At 37.0% G+C, this 22799-nt stretch overlaps 1 protein-coding gene across 3 annotated transcripts in view; it reads right to left on the bottom strand.

Moving 5' to 3' along the window:
* The window catches only part of CSDE1 (cold shock domain containing E1), a 43383-nt gene that overhangs the window by 5140 nt on the left and 15444 nt on the right, over positions 1–22799 (bottom strand). Inside the window, exons 2-16 of one of the 3 annotated variants that reach the window (XM_014588250.2) lie at positions 22220–22366; positions 19255–19453; positions 17679–17788; positions 17183–17275; positions 16459–16556; positions 13688–13769; positions 12800–12928; positions 12566–12691; positions 11508–11720; positions 9011–9151; positions 8764–8928; positions 6406–6513; positions 5277–5452; positions 4595–4707; positions 2953–3072 (exon numbers count right to left, since the gene is read on the bottom strand). In XM_014588250.2, the coding sequence (XP_014443736.1) occupies positions 2953–3072; positions 4595–4707; positions 5277–5452; positions 6406–6513; positions 8764–8928; positions 9011–9151; positions 11508–11720; positions 12566–12691; positions 12800–12928; positions 13688–13769; positions 16459–16556; positions 17183–17275; positions 17679–17788; positions 19255–19453; positions 22220–22357 (2011 nt within the window). In that variant the 5' untranslated portion in view covers positions 22358–22366. The remainder of the gene's footprint in view (positions 1–2952; positions 3073–4594; positions 4708–5276; positions 5453–6405; positions 6514–8763; positions 8929–9010; positions 9152–11507; positions 11721–12565; positions 12692–12799; positions 12929–13687; positions 13770–16458; positions 16557–17182; positions 17276–17678; positions 17789–19254; positions 19454–22219; positions 22367–22799) is intronic. The other 2 variants (XM_014588248.2, XM_014588247.2) reach the window with 2 other exon arrangements.

Here is a 22799-nt window from a genome sequence, read left to right on the forward strand (position 1 = left end):
CATTCTATTCTCTTGGATTCTGGACAAGCATGCACACATGTACATGATATATATATATATATACACATACATATTTATTTTTATTTTTTTTTTTTTTTTTTTTTCTTCTTCAAGCCACTGAGTCCAGGACTTGAACCGTGCAGTTAGCCATGTAGGATCCAGTTGCCTTACCCTCCACTCAAACTACTGGCCTTGCCTTAACTTTTTTTTTTTGGGGGGGGGGGGAGGGTTTTTTGCTATGGGGCGTGTGCGTTCGCCATAAAGACAGACAGAAAGCGAGAAATCACCCCCCGTAGGGGATGACCATGTCACAATCCCTTCTCCTCCATTCTCCTCTCAGGATCTTGGGCACACACACACATGCGCCCGGCATGATTTGAAGCCATCAGGCCCGAGACTTGAACCACGGTTGACTACGTGGGAGTCCAGAGACATAGCCATTACGCCAACTGCTGGTCCCCATGCACTCATTTTAAAAGACTGCCTTGCTGGGAAGTCAATGCATATTTGGAGGTTGGGGCATGATGGATAGTTATATGTAAGAAATTCCGAACAACCACATGTAAAAGACAAACAGGTTATAATAGCTCTTTCCTTTCTCCCAGCGACTTGCTCTTCCCTAATTTACATCCTAACTCCTAGGTGACAGAATTTATCCTTTTATTGAGTCAAGCCATATGGCTGAAATTTCAAGTCCTGTCATCTGCTCCATCATTATGTAATTCTATCCTAATCACCCACAGTTCCCTTCTATTTTATTTCTTTGGAAAACATACTTTATGAAGCACAGACCATAAGGGACTTCAAAAAATTAATGGAGAAATGGAATTCAAGTACAAGTTTATTTTGCTGCAAAAAACATCTGTGTAGCTTTTCCAAATATGCATTTTCTATAAAAAAATTTTTAAGAGGTTTTTGCCATAGGGTTCATGGGCTCACGAGAGAGAGAGAGAGAGAGAGAGAGAGAGAAACCATCCCCAGAGTGGGTGGCTACACCGCATCCTTTCTCCTCCATTATCCTCCTAGGAGTTTGCACATGCACACACAAGTGCCAGGAGTGTTTCTGGCCACTGGGTCTGAGACCCAAACTGTGGTCAGCCATGTGTGAGTCCAGTAACGTAACCACCATGCCATCTGTTGGCCCTCACTTTCTAAAAAAATTTTAAAGACTTCTGTATAAAAGGTCTTTCTGGTGGTGATGGAAAGGTGGTACCAGGATTTAGGGTATTCTTTAATGATGGGGAGGAAAAAGCTGAAAGAGAAAAACGTAGAGATTCTTGGCCTATAAATGAGAAATAGGATTCCCAGGAAACCCTAGCAATTAAGGAATAGATATAGCAAACTTTCACAGGAAGTAAAAGCACAGTCATGTGTCACATAATAATGGTCTAGTCAACAACAGACTGCATATACAATGGCAGTACCATACATAGCCTAAGTATACAGTAAGTTGTACGACCTAGGTTTGTGTCAGTATGCTCTCCAATGTCCCTGAAACAACAAAAAACTGCCCAGTGATGAAAATGGCCAACAACCGATGAACATATCCAATTGAGAAACATGTATTTTTGTCATTAAGTGACATGACTGTACTTACAGAACTGGTTATTGATATAAAAAATTATTAAGCACACTCGGCATCAACTGCATCATTTTAGTGAGATTTTGTCTAATCTATCTCAATTTAACTCAGAGTTAGTTGTTCGTATATCAGTCATTAGTTCATAGCACTTTTTTATTTGCAATTTAAATTCTATCCTAATCACCCACAGTTCCCTTCTATTTTATTTCTTTGGAAAACATACTTTATGAAGCACAGACCATAAGGGACTTCAAAAAATTAATGGAGAAATGGAATTCAAGTACAAGTTTATTTTGCTGCAAAAAACATCTGTGTAGCTTTTCCAAATATGCATTTTCTATAAAAAAATTTTTAAGAGGTTTTTGCCATAGGGTTCATGGGCTCACGAGAGAGAGAGAGAGAGAGAGAGAGAGAAACCATCCCCAGAGTGGGTGGCTACACCGCATCCTTTCTCCTCCATTATCCTCCTAGGAGTTTGCACATGCACACACAAGTGCCGGGAGTGTTTCTGGCCACTGGGTCTGAGACCCAAACTGTGGTCAGCCATGTGTGAGTCCAGTAACGTAACCACCATGCCATCTGTTGGCCCTCACTTTCTAAAAAAATTTTAAAGACTTCTGTATAAAAGGTCTTTCTGGTGGTGATGGAAAGGTGGTACCAGGATTTAGGGTATTCTTTAATGATGGGGAGGAAAAAGCTGAAAGAGAAAAACGTAGAGATTCTTGGCCTATAAATGAGAAATAGGATTCCCAGGAAACCCTAGCAATTAAGGAATAGATATAGCAAACTTTCACAGGAAGTAAAAGCACAGTCATGTGTCACATAATAATGGTCTAGTCAACAACAGACTGCATATACAATGGCAGTACCATACATAGCCTAAGTATACAGTAAGTTGTACGACCTAGGTTTGTGTCAGTATGCTCTCCAATGTCCCTGAAACAACAAAAAACTGCCCAGTGATGAAAATGGCCAACAACCGATGAACATATCCAATTGAGAAACATGTATTTTTGTCATTAAGTGACATGACTGTACTTACAGAACTGGTTATTGATATAAAAAATTATTAAGCACACTCGGCATCAACTGCATCATTTTAGTGAGATTTTGTCTAATCTATCTCAATTTAACTCAGAGTTAGTTGTTCGTATATCAGTCATTAGTTCATAGCACTTTTTTATTTGCAATTTAAACCCAGGTTGACCTAATTTCTAAGTGGTATAAAAATAAAAACCAAGCAGGGGTAGGTCACTTTTACTCAGTTTTTAAGAAACTTGAAAACAGGGAATACCACCACATTTTAAAGCCTTTAAATGTTCACCTGAAGGTACAGCAAAGTTCAAATAATTTGACAGGAATGCACTTACCTTCCTCCACAATCTCAATCATTCCTTGGTACTCAGTCTGTGTGGGATCAACACTTCTCAGCGGGCGAATGACTTTCCCAGAGTAGATGGTGGGATCAGCTTCCTCAGTAATGCCATTCACTAAAAAACAAAAGCATGTGTATCTCTCATTGACAATTGTATTTAAATTCTGCCACATAAGCAAGGAAGCAAAAAAATACCAGTATAAATGTTAACACAGGATGGGTTGGTTGCCTGGTGTTCTTGATATGGGGAGGAGGATCTGAAGCCAAGTTCTATTTCTAAAATAGTCAACTTGACCCTAATTACTTCTAAACTACAATTAAAATGCTGATTTTACTAAGTAAACTTAACTTCTTAAGGAAATTTACAAATATTTGTATTTAAAACATCTTTCTTTGTTCTTTCACCCTTTCCAGGGGTCAAACTGTCATCTTTCTTGTGAGGTCTTCCCTGGCTGCTTAAATGGCAAATCTGATATTAATATACTTCTGTGACTTAATTTACCTTTATAAACATGTATTATTTTCTTTTTAAAAAGTAATCATTTATTTAATTTTATTTATTCATTTATTTCAACTTGATAGAGAGACAGAAAGTGAGAAAAGAAGCCACTAGATCCAGGACATGAACCGTGGTCGGCCATGTGGGAGTATCCAGGGCCTTAACCATCATGCCACCTGCAGGTCCCAATATATATTAACTTTCTAAACATACTAAATACAATACTGTACTCCTCTTTTCTGTTCCTATTTTCCACAAAAAGAGAGACTCAATGAAGGTGGAGATTTTTATTTTATTTTTTTTACAGCTGAAGCCCCAGTTTCTAAAACAACTTATATTTATGGAATTGAAATTAATGGTCTTATTCATTTCTCTCTGTTTCACCAAGAGAATGTTATTATTTGAGGAGTGTGATGAAAGCCAAATATAGCTGTAGATTGCTTAGAAGTTAGAGGTCCTAAATAACATCGATTTAAATTTCCCATTATTGGGACCAACAGCTAGCTATGCCACTGGACTCCCATGTAGTCAACTGAGGTTTGGGTCCTGGACCTGGCAGCTTAAACTCACACAGGGTGTGTGTGCATGCGTGCCCAAGATTCCCAAGAGGAGAATGGAGAAGGGATTTAGGTGTGGTCATTTTCCCTAGGGGGTGACTTCTCACTTTCTGTCTATCTCTGTCTTTCTAGTGAGAGCATGCACCCTATAGGAACAACCTCTCCAAAAAAATAAATTTCCCATTATTTTCATTATGTAGAGTCATTCTTCTCCAAACAGCTTCCTTGAGGAACTCTCTCTCTCCCTATTACCAAGTATGAGTTATTTTTAAAAAGGAGATGACATTGAGGGGGCCGACAGGTGACATGGTGGTTAAGGGTCCTGGACTCCCACAGGGCTGATCACAGTTTGAATCCCAGACCTGGGGGGCTTGCCTTCTCACTGTCTCTCTCTCTCACTCTGTCACTCTCTGGGGTATGGTCAGAGAACTTACATTTCTAACAAGCAGTCAGATGAGGCAGCTGATCTGGGATCACACCTGAGAATGACTAATGAACAAGTGGGTCTTGTCTCTCCCCCACCCTCTTTCTTATCTCCCATTCAAAGCATAGGCTAAATAGTAGAAGTCAGAATTCTTTACCTGAGTGTGTTTTGTTCACTTTCTCTGCACTGACTTTGTTGCCCTTGCCTTTGGACAAGCTGTACTCGACCATGTCCCCCAGTTCCAGGCTATCAACATCACCAGAGAACTCACTGAAAGGGGAAAAATGACATTTAAATAAGCCACTACCTTAGAAAGTAGCCCTTATTTCTTCTGTAACAACAGTCATGGCATGTTTACTTATGCTGAACACTGCATTATATACTTTATATACATGAACTTATTTAATCCCCCCAAATACCCTATGAAGTAAGAGGTAGTAGGTATCATTATCCCCAGCTTCAAGATCATACAGCTAAGATATCAAGAGGTTAATTCACTGGATACAAATTAAATAGTTATTAAGTTGCAGTGCCTGAACTCAGAACTGTTTTTATTCTCCCATGTTCTCCATGGCTGTGCTATATTACACACCAAATGCACTACTCTTTGTTACCAACATATAAAACAATAGTCTTTCATTGAAGCAGAAAGGCTTTCTGTCTTTTGCTCACATGTTATCTACACAGAGGTAGATTATTAACTTTAGTCTAGACCTTAGCTCAATTTTACCAATACGAAATCTGGGATTCTAAAAATATAATCAACCAATACTACACGTTTTAAAATATAACACGAAAGAAAGTGTAATACACTGGAAGTTCCTAAAAGCATTCCTTACCTGTAATGGAAAAAGATTTCCTTATCATGATTGGCTGTTTCAATAAACCCAAAATTATCTTTCAGAGTTGCCACATAACCCAAAAGCCTCTTGGAATTGGAATTACGACCTGAAAGTCGCACACAAGTTGCAATCTGCTGTCCGGGCCTCTGTTTATCACTAATACTGAATTCAACCTATGTAAAGGAAAGATGTTCATTAATAATACCATTATCACTTCCATACCAAACTCTTTAACTATAAAATGAGGTCGATAACTCCGCCCCTCAGAACAAGCTTTCGGGTCCATAACTGCTTTGTAATTACTCTAATGGAACAGATTTTTACCAAACTACCATTTCAATGCCATATTTCCTTTTCCTTAATATATGAAGTTTTGTCTGTCCTTTAGTGTGTATGCCTTTTATTTTTTGAGAGAGAGGTTTTAGCTATAGGGCGTATGCACTTGCTGGGGGGGGGGAGAGAAAGAGAAAGAGAAAGAGAAAGAGAAAGAGAAAGAGAAAGAGAAAGAGAAAGAAACAGTCAGAAAGTGAGAAATCACCCTCCAGGGCAGATGGCCATGCCACAATCCTTTCTCCTCCATTCTCCTCTGGGGATTTTGGGCACGCACACATATGTGCCCGGCATGTTTCCAGCCGCCAGGTCCAAGAGTGAACTGAAGTTGGCCGTGTGGGAGTACAGCCCCTTAATGAATAGGCAATGGATTGGCTCTCCTTATAGATGATTAATTTCTCTAAAAGGATCTATGAATATTAGACAGTAATACTAAGTATGAGGGGGGGAAAAAGGCAATGTAAAATCTTTGGTGTGATTTTACTTGGATAATGTTTTCAGTAAATATTTTAAGGTTCTCACTAGTATTACTAACCCTATTTAAGCTAATGAATTTAAGCATATCTTACTTAAAGCTTATATAACTAATCTTCCGAAAAGCTTATTAAACAAGCAGTGTGCTAGGCCCCGTTTTAATCGAATAAAACTGTTTAAATAGGAATATGTTCATGTATTTAACTTTAAACACAAAAAATACTTTAGCAGAGTTTGATAAATCTAAAGAAGTGGATCTTGCAACATTTAGGTTTAAGACAACAACCCTTAATCCTCTTTGAACTAGATAGAATTATCTTGCCTTATCTCCTATTTGAGGAGGAGTTGCTCCTTCCACATCCTTGGCTTGAAAAACGATAGTCAGTTTCACCCCACAATCATCATAAGCAATAATCCCATCCTCGGCCTCCTGAATAAAGAGATAAATTAGAATACAATGAAAACAATCAAGTACAAATAAGCAGTATAAGCAATTTATTAACCCTTGAGTCAAAAAATCAGCCCAGCTGGGGAACCAGCAGTTAGCGTAATGGCTATGTCGCTGGACTCCCATGTAGTCGACCGCAGTTCGCATCCCGGACCCTAGTGGCTTAAAACTCACGCCGGGCGCGTGTGCGTGCGTGCCCAAGATCCCAAGAGGAGAATGGAGGAGAAGGGATTGTGGCGTGACCATCCCCCATGGGGGGTGATTTCTCACTTTCTGTCTCTATGTCTCTCTCTGTCTGGAGAGTGCACATGCCCTATAGCGAAAACCTCCCCCCCCCCCAAAAAAAACAGCCCAGCTGTAGAAATTCTTTTTACAATATTTATATTTTTTATTTGAAGTTTATTTGGGGGCCAATAGGTGGCATGATGATTGAGGTGCTGGACTCCCACATGGCCAACCATGGTTTGAGCTCTGGACCTTGTGGCTTGGTTTCTCATGTTCTCTTTCTCTCTCTGGTTAAATTAAAAAATAATTTACTTATAATTTGCCATAGGGCATCTGAGAGAGAGAGAGAGAGAGAGAGAGAGAAAGAGAAGCAAGCTGCTAGGTCCAGGACTTGAATCATGTCGGCCATATAAAAGTCTGGCGTCTTAACCTCACCACCTGCTGGCCCCACTCCTATGTACCTTTTCTGATCTATTTCTGTCTCTAATTCAAAGACTACCTTAATTACCGAATAATTTCCTCTCAATACATTTTTTCTTTTGTCTTTCTCCATCCCATCTAGGTTTTATTCTACAATTATCATCTTCCCAAAAACATACCGAATATCACTTTCCAACAGAATTCTTTTTTCTTGAAGTACAGAACAAGGTCCAAACTCTTCCAATTTAATTGTATCCTGATTTTTCGTCCTTATTTCCTTTATTATCACTCATCCTTACACACACACCCCTTCTTCCTAACTATTCTGTTTTCTAAGGAAACTCTAAATTTTCTCATGTAAATGTCTTCTCTGTGAGGAATGCTCTTTCTCTATTAATTACCAATACCTTAGTGAAACCATCCAAAGATCCTGCCAGAGAAGTCTACTGATGTTCAATGGCAATATATTTTGTATGAATTACACTATTTATAGAAATATCTTTTATGTTACACGATTTCTATACATTTCTATAAATAGTGTAACTCACTTATTTGAGAGCAGAAGCCACCTTAGACATCTTTACACTGTATTCCCTATTCAATGAAGTTTATTTTTGTTTTTAATGGAAAAAAAAAAATTCTTGCTATAGGGCAAGTACGATTGCCAAAAAGAGACAGAAAGGGAGAAATCACCCCCTAGGGGGGGATGGCCATGCCGCAATCCCTTCTCTTTTATTGTCCTCTCGGGATCTTGGGCATGCACGCACACGTGCCCTGTGTTAAGCCACTGGATCCAGGAATCGAACCACAGTTGACTACATGGGAGTCCAGCGACATAGCCATTACACCAACTGCTGGTCCCCACAGTGAATTTTTCCATAAACAAGAGTTCAAATGTGTGAAATGAGTCTGGCTAACTGAAAGTTTTAACTTTTTTGAAAGACAAGTACTATCATTTTAGATGAGTGGTATTCTCAACTGGGAGTGATTTTTGCCTCCCAAGGGACATTTGGCAAAGTCTGGAGGTATTTTTCGCTGGAGGTAGAAAGAAGAGGTAAATATTGACCTCTAGTGGATAGAGGCCAGAGATATTACTAAGCATCCCACTCATACACAGAAAGTAATTACTACCCATCTCAAAATGTCAGTAATGCAGACATTAAAAAATCTTGCTTTGAATAGGTTCACTATTAAGTGGTAGAGAATTTTTTTTTTTTGGAGAGATTTTCGCTATAGGGCGCATGCGCTCGCCAGACAGACAGAGAGAGACATAGAGACAGAAAGCGAGAAATCACCCCCCAGGGGGGATGGTCACGCCGCAATCCCTTCTCCTCCATTCTCCTCTTGGGATCTTGGGCACGCACACACACGCGCCCGGCGTGAGTTCTAAGCCACCGGGTCCGGGACGCGAACCGCGGTCGACTACGTGGGAGTCCAGCGACATAGCCATTACGCTAACTGCTGGTTCCCAAGTGGTAGAGAATTTTGAAGAGACCATATTCCATCACTATGTGGACTCATCTATGTGCCTTTAGGTAGAGGAGAAATTAACAATTACAAACATCATTCTGATCATATAAAACTTACCTTCTCTTTGCCTTTATTTGGGCTAGTGGTTTTAGGATTGGAAAAAGTGGCTTCTTTTTCTACAGTGCCCAGAAAACGATGATCTGAATGAGAATGGAATGAAACCGTGCCCTTGGGAAGTTTTTTAATCCTAATTGCATGATTTCTTTGGGCAGAAAGCATATCCTACAAATCATAAAACAAAGTTAACTTTAAACTGAAAACATCAAAACCTCCCTGCCTCAAACTTTTCTCAAAAACTACTCACAGGAACCACAGTAAACTCTACTTCATCTGCAATGTGGAGCTGGTTCCCATCCAGAATTTCACTGAAGTGGAAGAACATACGAGCATCACGATCCACACACTTGATGAAACCAAAACCATCTCTCATGGCAGCAATCACACCCTAAAACCCAAATAATTCTTTCAGTGGCTGTGAAGCTTATCAAGTTAAATTCATTAGGAATTTTCTCTATTAATGACCTAACACTATTCATACTTTTCCCCCCCTACTTAAATACAAACTTTCAGTTAAGTGATATAACCTCAGCAATTTTCTGAGACTCCTCAGATATTATCCCTGACAAACAGGCACTAGAAAAAAATTGGAATAGTTTAATGTAAACACATGCACACAATGTATTATTTTTAATACATTTAATTAGTTGAAACCTAATGACAATATGACTCCTAGAAATTTCAATTATCTGCAGACCACACTACAGATATCAACAATAAAGGAAACTATAATCTCTACCTCAAAAATTTTGTAAATTTAGTTATGGGAATGATTTAAGATTTAGGTCCAAAGAATAACATAGAGGAAATCCTTCTTCATCCCCTCTCCCCTTACTAAATTATCAGTTTTGTGAGGACATTATATCCAGAATGCTTTAACATGGTAGGCACTCAAATGTTTACTGAAATAATGAACACAATTTATCAACCTGCCAATGAGAAATACATCACACAGGTGATTATTCTATATCAGCTTTGAAAAGAACCTAAACAATATTCTGAAATTTAATCTCTGCTAAGTCTTGATTGTAGCCAAGCTACATATGTCAGACTATAAAGCAAACCATATCTTGCCTGAGAAAAAGAAAAAAAAAAAAGTAAAATTAAGAGTCAGTTTGTGGCCTGGTGGGTAGGGGAGCCTGATCCAACATGGCTGACTACAGTTTAAATTTCAGCTCTGGGGGACAAGCAGTTAGCCTAATGGTTATGTCGCTGGGCTCCCATGTAGTCGACCGTGGTTCGCGTCCCGGACCTGATGGCTTAAAATTCACGCCAGGTGCGAGTGCGTGCGTGCTCAAGATCCCAAGAGGAGAATGGAGGAGAAGGGATTGCAGCGTGGCCATCCCCCCTGGGGGGTGATTTCTTGCTTTCTGTCTGTCTCTGTCTGGCGAGCGCATGCGCCCTATAGCAAAAACTTCTCAAAAACCAAAAAACAAATAAACACAAAACAAAACAAAAAATTTCAGCTCTGGTAGCTTGAAAGGCATAACAGGCACATCTGTCAAAAATCCTGACAGTGTCGAGAAATGCAGAAGAGATTACAGCAAGACCGCACCCCACTGGAGGTTATTTTTCCCTCTGCCTCGCCTTCTGGTAAATTAAATAAATTTTTTTTTTTTTGAGAGATTTTCACTGTAGGGCGCGTGCGCTCGCCAGACAGACAGAGAGAGACATAGAGACAGAAAGCGAGAAATCACCCCCCAGGGGGGATGGTCACGCCGCAATCCCTTCTCCTCCATTCTCCTCTCGGGATCTTGGGCACGCACGCACACGCGCCCGGCTATAAATATTTTTTAAAAGTAAAATTAAAATCACATTCAGAATCCCCAAACTTTTAAAGTTGAAAGCATCAATAAGATCAGATCTCCAAAGGCAAAGATTAAAAAAAGTCTCAAGAAACTTAAAATTTCACTGAATACTCCCAGTTTCACTGAAAACTTTGATATAAAACTGTGCATGGTTTGATCCCAAAGAAAATCAAACATAATTATATCTGAGGAAGTTCATGAAAACTAACTTTTATAAAATATGTTTTGAAAACAATTCTAGTTATGTGTCACTCCAAGACATATACCAATTAAAAAGAATACACAGGGCCAGCAGGTGGTGTGGTGGTTAAGGGAGCTGGACTCCCACATGGCTGACCATGGTTTGAATCTTGGATCTGGTGGCCTGTTCTCTCTCTTTCTCTCACCCTCGCTCTCTCTCGGCGGACCGTGGTTCGAGTCCCAGTCCTGAAGGCTTGTTCTTGTGCTCTCTCTCTCTCTGTGTCCCTCTCTGGTCAAATTAAAATAAATAAATAACGTTAAATAAAATAATTCTTTTTTAAAAAAGAATTTATAAATTCTGCCATAAGACAAAAGAAAACAAAACCTATTTATTTGTCTGTTCAGTATTTAAATATCTGTAGAGAATAGTTTGGGAAAATTCTCTACAATGATGGCCTTGAATCTTCTCACTCTTTATATTTAAAAGGACCAGAAAAATCACTGACTCTCAGAAGATCTTTGAAATCATGCTGTCCAAATTCCTATTCTAAAAACTTCACATATATTTTCATGATAACTGGCAGAGATAAATGGCAAATTCAGACTGACTCAATCGTCTACAGTTCTTAATCACCTTAACAAGGTAAACTACTCAATTTGGTCCTTAAAAAGAATTCTCAATTTAGTCATACCAACTGGAATATAACATTATCCCTTCCCATATTAGATACATATCCAAAAATATCTAGCACTTACCATTTCTCTGGCTTCATTAGTGAACTGAAATGTATTTGTTAGAACTTCTATGTTGGTTGCTCGTTCTAATTTGTCACGTCGGTCTGTTGAAATATTAAACCTAACATGGTCACCTTCCAGTAGGGTCACCTTGGATTTTGTGTCTTTGTCTCCAAAAGGAAGTTCTTTAGGAATCACAAAGTCAACTTTGATGCGTCCCGGCAATGGGTCATTCTGATGAGAAGGAAAAACAATTTTAGCTGGAGATTTCTCATCCTTTCTAGTTCTAAGCCAAATAAGAACAACACATAACAAAAAAAGAATTCCACAGAGGAAAAAGAGGTGTTGACAATATATATACAAATGTTCTAGGATCCCATGACTCAACTATAAAATTGTAACACTGTAGTTAATCCCTGCACTCTGGTACCAACAAATTTTAGGGAATAGCCATTTCAGTCTTTTGTATTTCACATTTCCTCAGCAATGACATCACCTGTCTCCTAACCGCCCCCCCCCCATAAAAGAAACAAATCAGAAGGGTTAGAGAGAAGGAAACAAACTGCAGTCCAATCCAATCAGTTTTTCCCCATTTAACCAGCATTTCTTCTGATCTTTTCTTATCACCCGATAAAAAAAAGATATTTATGAATATATTAATCAGCACTTTCCCATTTAATTATACATTTCAAGAATATTTAATTGTCCTACAATCATATAATCACATTAACTGAATGGATTAACTTTTTTCTTTTTTAAAGACAGAGATTTTTGCTTTAGGATGTGTGTACTTGCTGAAGAGACACAGAGACAGAAAGTCAGAAACTGCCCCCCAGGGGAGATGGCCATGCCACAATCCCTTCTCCTCCATTCTCCTCTCGGGATTTTTGGGCACACACACATATGCACTCAGCGTGAGTTTTAAGCTGTTGAGTTTGGGACTCAAACTGTTGTTGACTATGCGGAAGTCCAGCTACTTAATCATTATGTCGTCTGGTCCCTGGATTAACATTTAGGTAAACCATACCACAGTATTATTGATAAGGGAAAGGAAGACTCTCCTGAAAAAGACTATTTACCTGATTTTTACTGGGTACTTTTGGGATAACTTTGGTTACAGTTCCTTCAAAATGTTCAATGCTGATATCTTCAAAAATGACGGTTCCTTGAGGCAATAGTCTGACATCTGTTGCAACTTCTTTACCCTAATCAAAAGGAACGGAGACAAAAATCACAATTTTAAGTTGTTTCCTAAAAATATAATCCATTGCTGACCTTAAAAGGCCAAAATTCAAGTCAGTCAACTATCTTACATTTCTGTCCTTGATTGTGAATTCCACATCATCTCCAGGCTGTAAGGCTTCAAGGTCACCCTTAAATTCACTATAGTGAAAGAATATTTCTTTTACAACATCACCTCTCTCAATAAAGCCAAACGCCTCCTAAAACGAAACAACCCCCCCAAAAGCCAAGAACATTATTACACAGTGTACGAATTTATGATTACAACTTAAAATCAGTAAGCATTAAACATTTTTTTAATTTCAATTTCTTTTATACGTTCAAGCTCATGTTACTTAGCTTACAAAGTGAATATTCCACCATGTGTACATTTCTCACCAATCCAGTTGACAATACTATAAAGTTATCTTCAATAGATAATAATCCATTTCTTTGTCCCATAATGCCCTGCCTCTCTATTTTTCTCCTTAATGTCCTTCCTCAAACTCTACTCCTTCACCCGCCCTCTTTCCACACTGTATCTGGTATTTATACCATTTACTAAATTTTTATAACCTTTAATCATTCAATTTCAGCCATAGAATTTAGATACTTAGTATATATTAAGTGGAGACATACAATGTCTCTCCTTCATAGCCTGGCTTTCTTCACTAAGCAGTAAATCTTCCACATTAATCCACTTTCTGTCAAAAGCCAGGGTATCAATAAGCCCTTTTAAAAATTACACTACACTCAAAATAATATAATTTGGTAAAGTTTATTACTATTATTGAAAAAATAATCCATTTTAAAGACCATAATGAATTACCAAACAAGAAATTTTAAGAGATTTCTTTTGATGTTAATAGGCAATACATTTAAAGGGGAAGACAAAGAAGAAAAACAAGACTGGAGTTTGAAGTACAAAAGAATTAAATGAGTCAAAGGAAAAAGCTCAAGTTTCTGTAGTTTGTTGATACCTTCATGGCACAAACTACTCCTTGACAGCGTGCTTGTTTCTTCTTCAACAGCATAATGTTCCGAGCACTTACAGCACCAGTACTAGAAAGGAGGAGAGATGAGGGCAGCAATCAGAGGGGGTAAAAATGTACTGGCTGGGTTAACTATGATGAGTTTATAGAAACTAGTTTTCTGGGACTTCAAAAATTCTATGTCATCCCTAAGAACAAACATAAGGTTTATGACATTTAACCCTATTCATATAGTTTCATATGCAAAGGATTTTTATTCAAATGCTCAAATCTGGCACACACACATAGATAATTTTTCTCTTGAACTGTTGAAAGACTTGTTTTTACAACTTATACTTGGGTACAGTGTGCTTTACTGCTTTGTTATTTCAAAAGAACTGAAATAAAGCCTCAAATTGAATGCCAAAGGTGGGAAATTCAAGTTTTAGAAAGGTTGTTCACTGAATAGACACTGAATAGGTATTATTTGGTGATACCAAAAATGAGTAAGAAATGGTCGCTGTTCTCAATGAATATTGTATTTAGTAGTTACCAATGAATTTTTTTTCTGATTAAACAGTCATATATGAAAGTTAAGTTAAATGCAGTCACTTTAGGATATGTGCTCTTTTAAAAAAATGATATTCACGTCCTTTGGAGAACTGAAACTAGTTAGACATTACATGTTGTTATATTGTCTCCACTTCTGAGTAGCAGCACTGTAAATTTGATTTTGTTTTAAAGGCAGTATAGATCGTAAGAGGGGGGTCTTCAAAATAATTATGAAAAAATGCATATTAAAAAAATTACAAATGATTGCAAAATGTTCCATACCCAAATAAGCTCATATACTTATATTCCACCTCTCTATGAACTTTCTAAAGCACTGGCAAATATGATACAACAGTATTGTTGGCATGAGTTTTAAGAGAAGAGATGGCGACCAACCAATTCTTTCCCTCTTAATTCTTCATGGACAAATGGTACTATGCTACATATTTCAAAAATTTAACAGACTAACAAAGACAATAGACAAATTCTACTTGCCTTTGTAAATTACTGAAGTGTAAAGACATTGAGTCAGAATGGGGATTTATATGCATACTAGTTAAAAACAATATATAATTAGGCAAATAACTGGGAATTTATACTCTCTTTATAGGTGAAGATAGTTATCTGATGATTGACAACTATATACAAAGTACATAGTATAAGTGGTTGGCACAAAATTACCCTAACAAAGGTTGCATGAAGCTCATTTAGTGGCACCCTTCTCCAACTCAAGCCCTATCCTCTTGTTTGCGATTTCAGACTAAACTGAGGCCTTCAGACTACAACTAACATTATCCATAGCCACAAACCAGTCTGATTCCCTCTAGCTTGCAAGAGATAGGTTCAGGGCAAATAGTTCTGCACATATGTTGCAATTTTTTCTTCTACATGCTGCTGAAACCTGCATTCCTAGCATTTTCGCCAACTTAAACTTCCTTCTTTGCTTTCCCGTCTCATCTCTCCCACTCCAAAATAAAAATAATTCTTCCTGAGCTTTGACTGGCACTCTGCTTCACTTCTTATGCTTGTAAATTCTAGAAACATATTTCCTGTCCATTACTATCTTCTAACTCTCAGTGCTTATATGCAACTGGTACATTTGATATTTCCTACCACACATATCAAACACTTCAAACTCAATTTGCCAAAACAAGTCTAATTCTTCTCTCACCCTTAATACTTGCTCCTATCCTATAATTCCTTAGTCCAGTCAATAGTACTACCATCTGCTCAGTAGTCTAGGCCAACAAAATAAAAACAGCATGAGACACCCTTTAATCCCAATCTATCAAGTCAAAGTTAAGCTTAAAGATTTTATCTTCCCAGTGTGACATGACGTCACCTACTACCCTTGTCCTATCTGTATTAGGCCTTCATCTTTCCTATTATCTGTCACACTACTGATTCTAGTCTATAGTGCCACCACTTCCAAAGATATAAACTACCAGACTGTTGGAGAAGTCATGACACATCTTTGCATATAAAAGCATGTCATGACTTTTCTGACAACCCAATATTTTTACCACTTTATTTTAAACCCTTGAAAGATTCCTATGACCATTTGACAAAGCTCAAGCATCATCTTCCCAAGGTCTAGTCAATTCAATATACTTAAACTTCTGGCTATTTCCCAAAACATGCCATGACACTTTCTCTAACCTGAATGCTCTTTTTCATCTCTATACTGACTTCATACCTTTTTCTTAGAACTTAATTCAATCATGACTGCTTTTGCATAATCTTCACTGTTCCCTAGTACAGCTCCTTAAAAACTGTTTCGATTATCTTCTACTTCTGACACACAGCACAGTGCCTATGGTAGAATACTGGACTTTCAAATACTTAGCTGAAGAATAAATCATTGTCTATTTTTTAATGTAAAAAAACAAACAAACAAACAAAAAACCCAAACAGGGACCAGCAGTTAGTGTAATGGCTATGTTGCTGGACTCCCACATAGTCGACCATGGTTCAAGTCCCCGACCCGGTGGCTTACACGCACGCCGGGTGCGGGTGTGCCCAAGATCCCAAGAGGACACCGGAGGAGAAGGGATTGCGGCGTGGCCATCCCCCCTGGGGGGGTGATTTCTCGCTTTCTGTCTTTGTCTCTGTCTTTCTGGCGAGCGCATGCGCCCTATAGCAAAACCTCTCCAAAAACAAACAAACAAACAAATAACCCAAACACATAAAGAATCACTTAGGTGGGAAAAAGTTTTTAAAGAACTTACTGTTTATTGTTATCAATTACAAAGTTTATTTTATCTCCTGTTTCCAGCTGAACGTTTCCTTCGACATCTTCAGGAGTATAAGTCAGATAAAACACTTCCTGTGAATTAATAAATTATTATGACTATTTTGGCAGGATGCATACTAACTTTATACTGTGACTTATTTACTTAAATACCTCTTATATACTGGCATTTTAAGCCAAATTTCTTAAAATTAAGTGATTTATGACAAATAAGTTGTCTTATTCACATGAACACACACTTCCCCTCCATGGTGCTGATGACTTCTGCGAGTCCACAGCTGAGCAGCAATTCAATTTCAAAAAGTTTACACATGTGGAAGCATTTGCCCAGAGACTGTAGTACATTTCAAAAAGACAATTTTTATATAAGGCATTCCAAACAAAAACACTGGAGTTAGTGCTTAAAAGGAACCAGGAAAAAAAAAAACCCCCCCCACAACCCCCAAAAAGTGATTAAAAAGGACATTTTACCTTAAAGTTCTAACTAAGGTCACACTTGGGCAAACTAAGACACTTGGTAGTCCTCTGAATTTTTTTGCTTTTTAAATTTTTTGATTATGCTGCACTTGAAGCCTTTTAGAAACCAAGTTTAAAACTGATTTTAGCAACTGCAGCTTACTTTTTTTATTCTGAATTTTAAAGTACGCTTATAGATCACATGGTGGATCAGGCAAAGGTTTAAGAAAAATACACAAGTTTACCCCATTACGTTCGTAGCATACACTCCCTGTTGGACTCTGACCCGGGGCAGCTGGAGATTTACTCTCTAAGTTGTGAGGAACAGCGCACACAACCTACCAGTCAAAAAAAAAAAAATTTCCATTGCTAATCATTTCAGGAGCAGCACTGTGCAATATAAACTAAATTTTAATATCCTCTATACTATATACAGGGATGCATTCTAATTTGATCCACAGAGGATGTCATGCTGCCAAGTTTCAAACTTACAGTACCTAAATTGACTGTAAGTATAGATTTAGGGTTGTATGTAAAAACCCTAAGTGAGTCTTGACCAAATTTTTGTTTCAGATCAAGAAATGCCAGTGCTTCTGATTTAATTTTAAAATAGTTAATCTTTATATACTATAGCTCTCTTGCGTGCAAAGGGAGGAGATGGGTAGAATCTTCCTTTTTCTAATGTGAAAGATAATGCAAATGCAGGGCCCTAAGAAAACACAAAGCATCAAAGTCACTAACTTGTCCATTCATTCTTTCTTCAGGGAGGATTTCTGGTTTTATCTTCACAAGTTTAATAGCAATTGGTTTCCCAGTCCGCCGATCAGATGATACTTCAAATTCAACATCATCTAAAATAAAGAGAGTGTTGTATTTGTTGGACTAAATTTTTCAAAATGGTATCTCACACTTCCATGGTATACATAATGTAGCCCTTCAGCTGCCTCAGATCATTGGATCTCCAAGTGTGATAGTCCCTGGACCAGCGGCCTTAATATCACCTGGGAGCCTAGCAGAAAATCAAACTCTTGGGCCTCAACTCCAGACCTAATCAAAAACAAACTCAAGATCAAATACAGTAATCTTTAAACAAACCTTCCTGGTATTTGATACATACACCCTGATGTTTCAGAACCACTGCCTTTTATGAACATAGCTATATGAGGTGGTCTTCAAAAAGTTCATGGAAAATGCACATAATGAAAAACCTATTCATGGATTTCTATTTCTTCGCACCAAAAAACCTGTATTTTTAATTCCATCTCCTCATAAACTTTTTATCTTATGTCTTAATTTTCATAGCATTTATACATACTCTAAGTGTGGTAATATAATGGTCATAATCTTTTATAAGTTTTTTTTTTAAACCTCTCTATACCTCAGTTTTCTCATCTATAAAACAAGAGTGATTCTTTAGATACAGGGCTGCTAGGAAGATTAACAAAAATAAGCTCCTATAGCACATACTTACAGCACTTGTTATTGTTCTGATATATTCATACACATACAAAATATGCCTTTTATTAAGAGAGAATTTTGATACAGGGAATGTATGATCGCTGGAGACACAGAGAGACAGAAAGTGAGAAATCACATACTCCCCCCTCGCCCCCCAGTCCCACCCCCAGGGATGGCCATGCCACAATCCCTTCTCCTCAATTCTCCTCTTGGAATTTTGGGCGTATACTCAAAAGCACCTGGCATGAGTTTCAAGCCAGTGGTTATGGGACTTGAACCAAGGTTGGCCATGTGGGAGTCCAGCAATATAAGCATTACACAATACGCTGGTCCCTATCAAACATATTTAAAAAAAAAAATACATAGAGACCTCAAAGCCAGCAGGTGGCATATTGGTTAAGCATGGTCATCCCCTCTAGTGGGCGATTTATCACTTTCTGTCTCATGCAAAAATCTCTTCTCAAAGAAAAAAAATACTTAAAAGTCAAATATTTTCACAAGTCACAGTGATTTATACAGCACCAGCCAAGATGAGTTTCCATAAGTCTGTGTATATCGATCTTAAGCCAGTGAAAATAACTTATGTAGTGTTACATGTGATTATTTTACCAAGGACTATTTTTTGTAGTGCAGATAAGCAGTCATCATTAGAGTAAACAAAAATTAAATCTTCCGTCTATTATAAAAACACTTGAAGATATAGTCTTTCATTCCTCAAAAAGATAAAAGTATAATAGAAATTAGGATTCTGATTTTTTACACTGTATTCTTATTCTCTGACTAAAACACATTCAATAAACAAAATGATAGGCAAGAGAAATTCTGAGATTATTCTTTAAAAGGAGAACCGACAGATTACCTCCTACTTTTAAGTCTTGTAGGTTGCCATTATACTGTGAACAGTGGAAGAAAAGTCTAGCTTGACGTTCTGAACACTGAATAAATCCATAAGAGGTTAATAGTTTTTCAATAACCCCAGTTTCACGCAGTGCTGCTGAAGTACCATTGGGGTACCCATTGTGTCCATTGTTATGGAGAAGGTTTGGATCAAAGCTCATCTGTTTAAAAAGAGAAAGAAAAATGCATACAGGTCTATACAATACCTCCAAAGCATATTAAGTAACTGACAAATCACTAAATCATCAATATAAAAGGGGTGGAAAGGTAAAATAGATAGGGAAAAGATTATGAGCTTATTATTGAAATACTGATTGAACTAATAAAACATTTCGGAGGAAATAATTATTTTGGAGAACTACTCCCATTCATGACAGAATGTTCACTTACCAGACAGAACAGAATTTGTGGAGTTTACTATTAAGGTAAAGTAATTACATTAGTGAAAGTATTTATGTTACCTTTAAATTACTAAAACATCTATTTCAAAACAGGTTAATTAACATTCAAGAGATGGCAACTCAAAACTAACAAGACTTCCTTAAGAAATTTATTAACAACTATTTTGAAACTAAATAGACACCTTCACACTATTTGGTAAGCCATGCATCTGAACAGCATAAAGTTAGTAGAGATTAATAAAACTTCCATGCAAGAATTAATTTCACAGTAATATGCGCTTAAGCTTAAGTTTTTTAATGGAATATAAACCAAAACAATGAATTAGAAAACTGCTAAGACAAAAATTCTAAGAGAGCAGAAATTTTTCCTTTCAAAAAACACTGAATCACTTAGGGCCCGCAGGTGGTGCTGGACTCCATATGACCAACTGCGGTTTGAGCCCTGGACCTGGTGGCTTACTTTCTCACTCTCACGCTGTCCCTCTCTGGTCAAATTAAAACAAATGAAAAAAAATAAAGTTAAATAAAATAAAATAATTCTTTTAAAAAATGTTGCATCACTTCATTGGTTTACTTAAAGAAATCTTTTCATCTGAACGAAATACTTTTTTCCTAGAGATAAAATCTTTAATGACTATGATTTGTTTCTATGATCAAATAAAGGAAAATATTTTTAATGATAGAGGAGCCATCTAAATGCAATATAATGGAAACTGTTTAGCTCATGAATACTATCACATTGGATATGTCATTTTACCTTGAACAAAACCATAAAAACGTATTATTGTATAAGTGTAAATGAAATATAAAAAAGGACAAAGTCTCTAGTAAAGACTGGGTCCACAATTTACTTTGGTAACAACATTTCCCAATGTTTGTAATTAGTTTAAGATCTTTTTATTATAAATTTGATATATAAACATTTTTATTGTGATACTGGGCATTATTGATCAAAAGGATATATTTTCATAAGGAAAAAATAACTAAAATGTTAGGAAAATCAACCAAAGTATTAAGATGAGTTAAACAGTACATAGGATGGTCAAATCACACAAATCAAAACTACTACACTTGTAAGTGGTTAAGTTCTTCTTTTTCTAGAGAGAGATTTTTGCTTACCCTCTCTGGTCAAATTAAAACAAATGAAAAAAAATAAAGTTAAATAAAATAAAATAATTCTTTTAAAAAATGTTGCATCACTTCATTGGTTTACTTAAAGAAATCTTTTCATCTGAACGAAATACTTTTTTCCTAGAGATAAAATCTTTAATGACTATGATTTGTTTCTATGATCAAATAAAGGAAAATATTTTTAATGATAGAGGAGCCATCTAAATGCAATATAATGGAAACTGTTTAGCTCATGAATACTATCACATTGGATATGTCATTTTACCTTGAACAAAACCATAAAAACGTATTATTGTATAAGTGTAAATGAAATATAAAAAAGGACAAAGTCTCTAGTAAAGACTGGGTCCACAATTTACTTTGGTAACAACATTTCCCAATGTTTGTAATTAGTTTAAGATCTTTTTATTATAAATTTGATATATAAACATTTTTATTGTGATACTGGGCATTATTGATCAAAAGGATATATTTTCATAAGGAAAAAATAACTAAAATGTTAGGAAAATCAACCAAAGTATTAAGATGAGTTAAACAGTACATAGGATGGTCAAATCACACAAATCAAAACTACTACACTTGTAAGTGGTTAAGTTCTTCTTTTTCTAGAGAGAGATTTTTGCTTACAGGATGCGCGTGCTTGCCAGAGACAGAGGAGAGAGACACAGAAAGTGAGAAATCACCCACCCCAGCAGGGGGGATGGTGGGGGCAGATAGCCACATCAAAATCCCTTCTCCTCCATCTTCCACTGGGGATTTTGGGCATGCATGACACACACCCAGCATGAGTTTTTAGCCACTGGGTCCGGGACTCGAACCACAGTTGACTACATAGGAGCCCAGCAACATAACTATTACACTATCTACTGGCCCTGTAAGTGGTTGAGTTCTAACTCTTTCATGCTAGCCAGAGTTCAACTGTTAGTATGTACTAACTCATTTTTATTTTTGCAAAGATCTGTAAGAAAGTATTAGATTATTCCCATTTAACCAATGAGGAAACAGACACAGAGAGAGAGGTTAAATAATTTGTCAAAGTCAAATGGTAGAAGATTCAAACCAAGATTGTCTACCTTACAGTTCAGGCTCCAAACTAGGGCTTCTCAAATTTAAGTTACCTGGTGATTTGGTTTATAAAAATAGGCTTGGTGGGGATAGGGACTTGAGATTTCCTTTTCTAATGAGATCCAAAGTGGTATCAATACTGATTTTGGACCACACTTTGAGCACTAAGGTCCCAAACTACTAAAGTTATCTTTTAAGATTTAGGGTGAAAGAAATGCTTAGAGAAGTTAGAAAGTCAGTCGGCAAGGCATTTCAACCGAACTTAATGACTCCTAAATCATGCTCTAATACAAAGCAAAATAAACTGGAATTACTGCTTTCCTGACTTACAGATCTCTGATATGTGGGGGTCCTCTTTTGTTTTTTAGTCCCAGATGAGGTAGAAGATGAAGATAAAGGTAAAGAAAGTGAAGAAGGGGTTGCAGGAGGGGGATGAGGATCTGATGAAACAGTAAAAACGTTCTCCATCTCAAACAGCTGTGATAACATAGCATAAGGTTTTATAACCATGATCAGTAACAATTCAATGCACATTTCACTAGCCTCTATAACTTTTTTAGATTATTAAGTTAGCTCAACAAAATGTAATTCCTTTAATAAGATCTCTACTGATATATAAAGAACATAGCATTAAAATTAAAAGACAAACTGAAACATTTATTTTCACATCCTTAGAACTCTGAACCCAAGATATCTACATACACACACACGTGTGTATATATATATGTACATACATATATATTTCTCAGGAATTTAGGCAACCACACACACAAGTCCGGCACGAGTTTGAAGTTGCCGGGTCCAGGACTTGAACAGTGGTCACCCATGTGGGAATCCAGAAACATAACGATCACACTATCTGCTAGTCCCAGTATCTACAATTTTTAAAAGTTATTTATTATTATTATTA

Source organism: Tupaia chinensis, unplaced genomic scaffold (genome assembly GCF_000334495.1).
Source record: "Tupaia chinensis unplaced genomic scaffold, TupChi_1.0 Scaffold000270_2, whole genome shotgun sequence".
Classification (NCBI taxonomy): domain Eukaryota; kingdom Metazoa; phylum Chordata; class Mammalia; order Scandentia; family Tupaiidae; genus Tupaia; species Tupaia belangeri.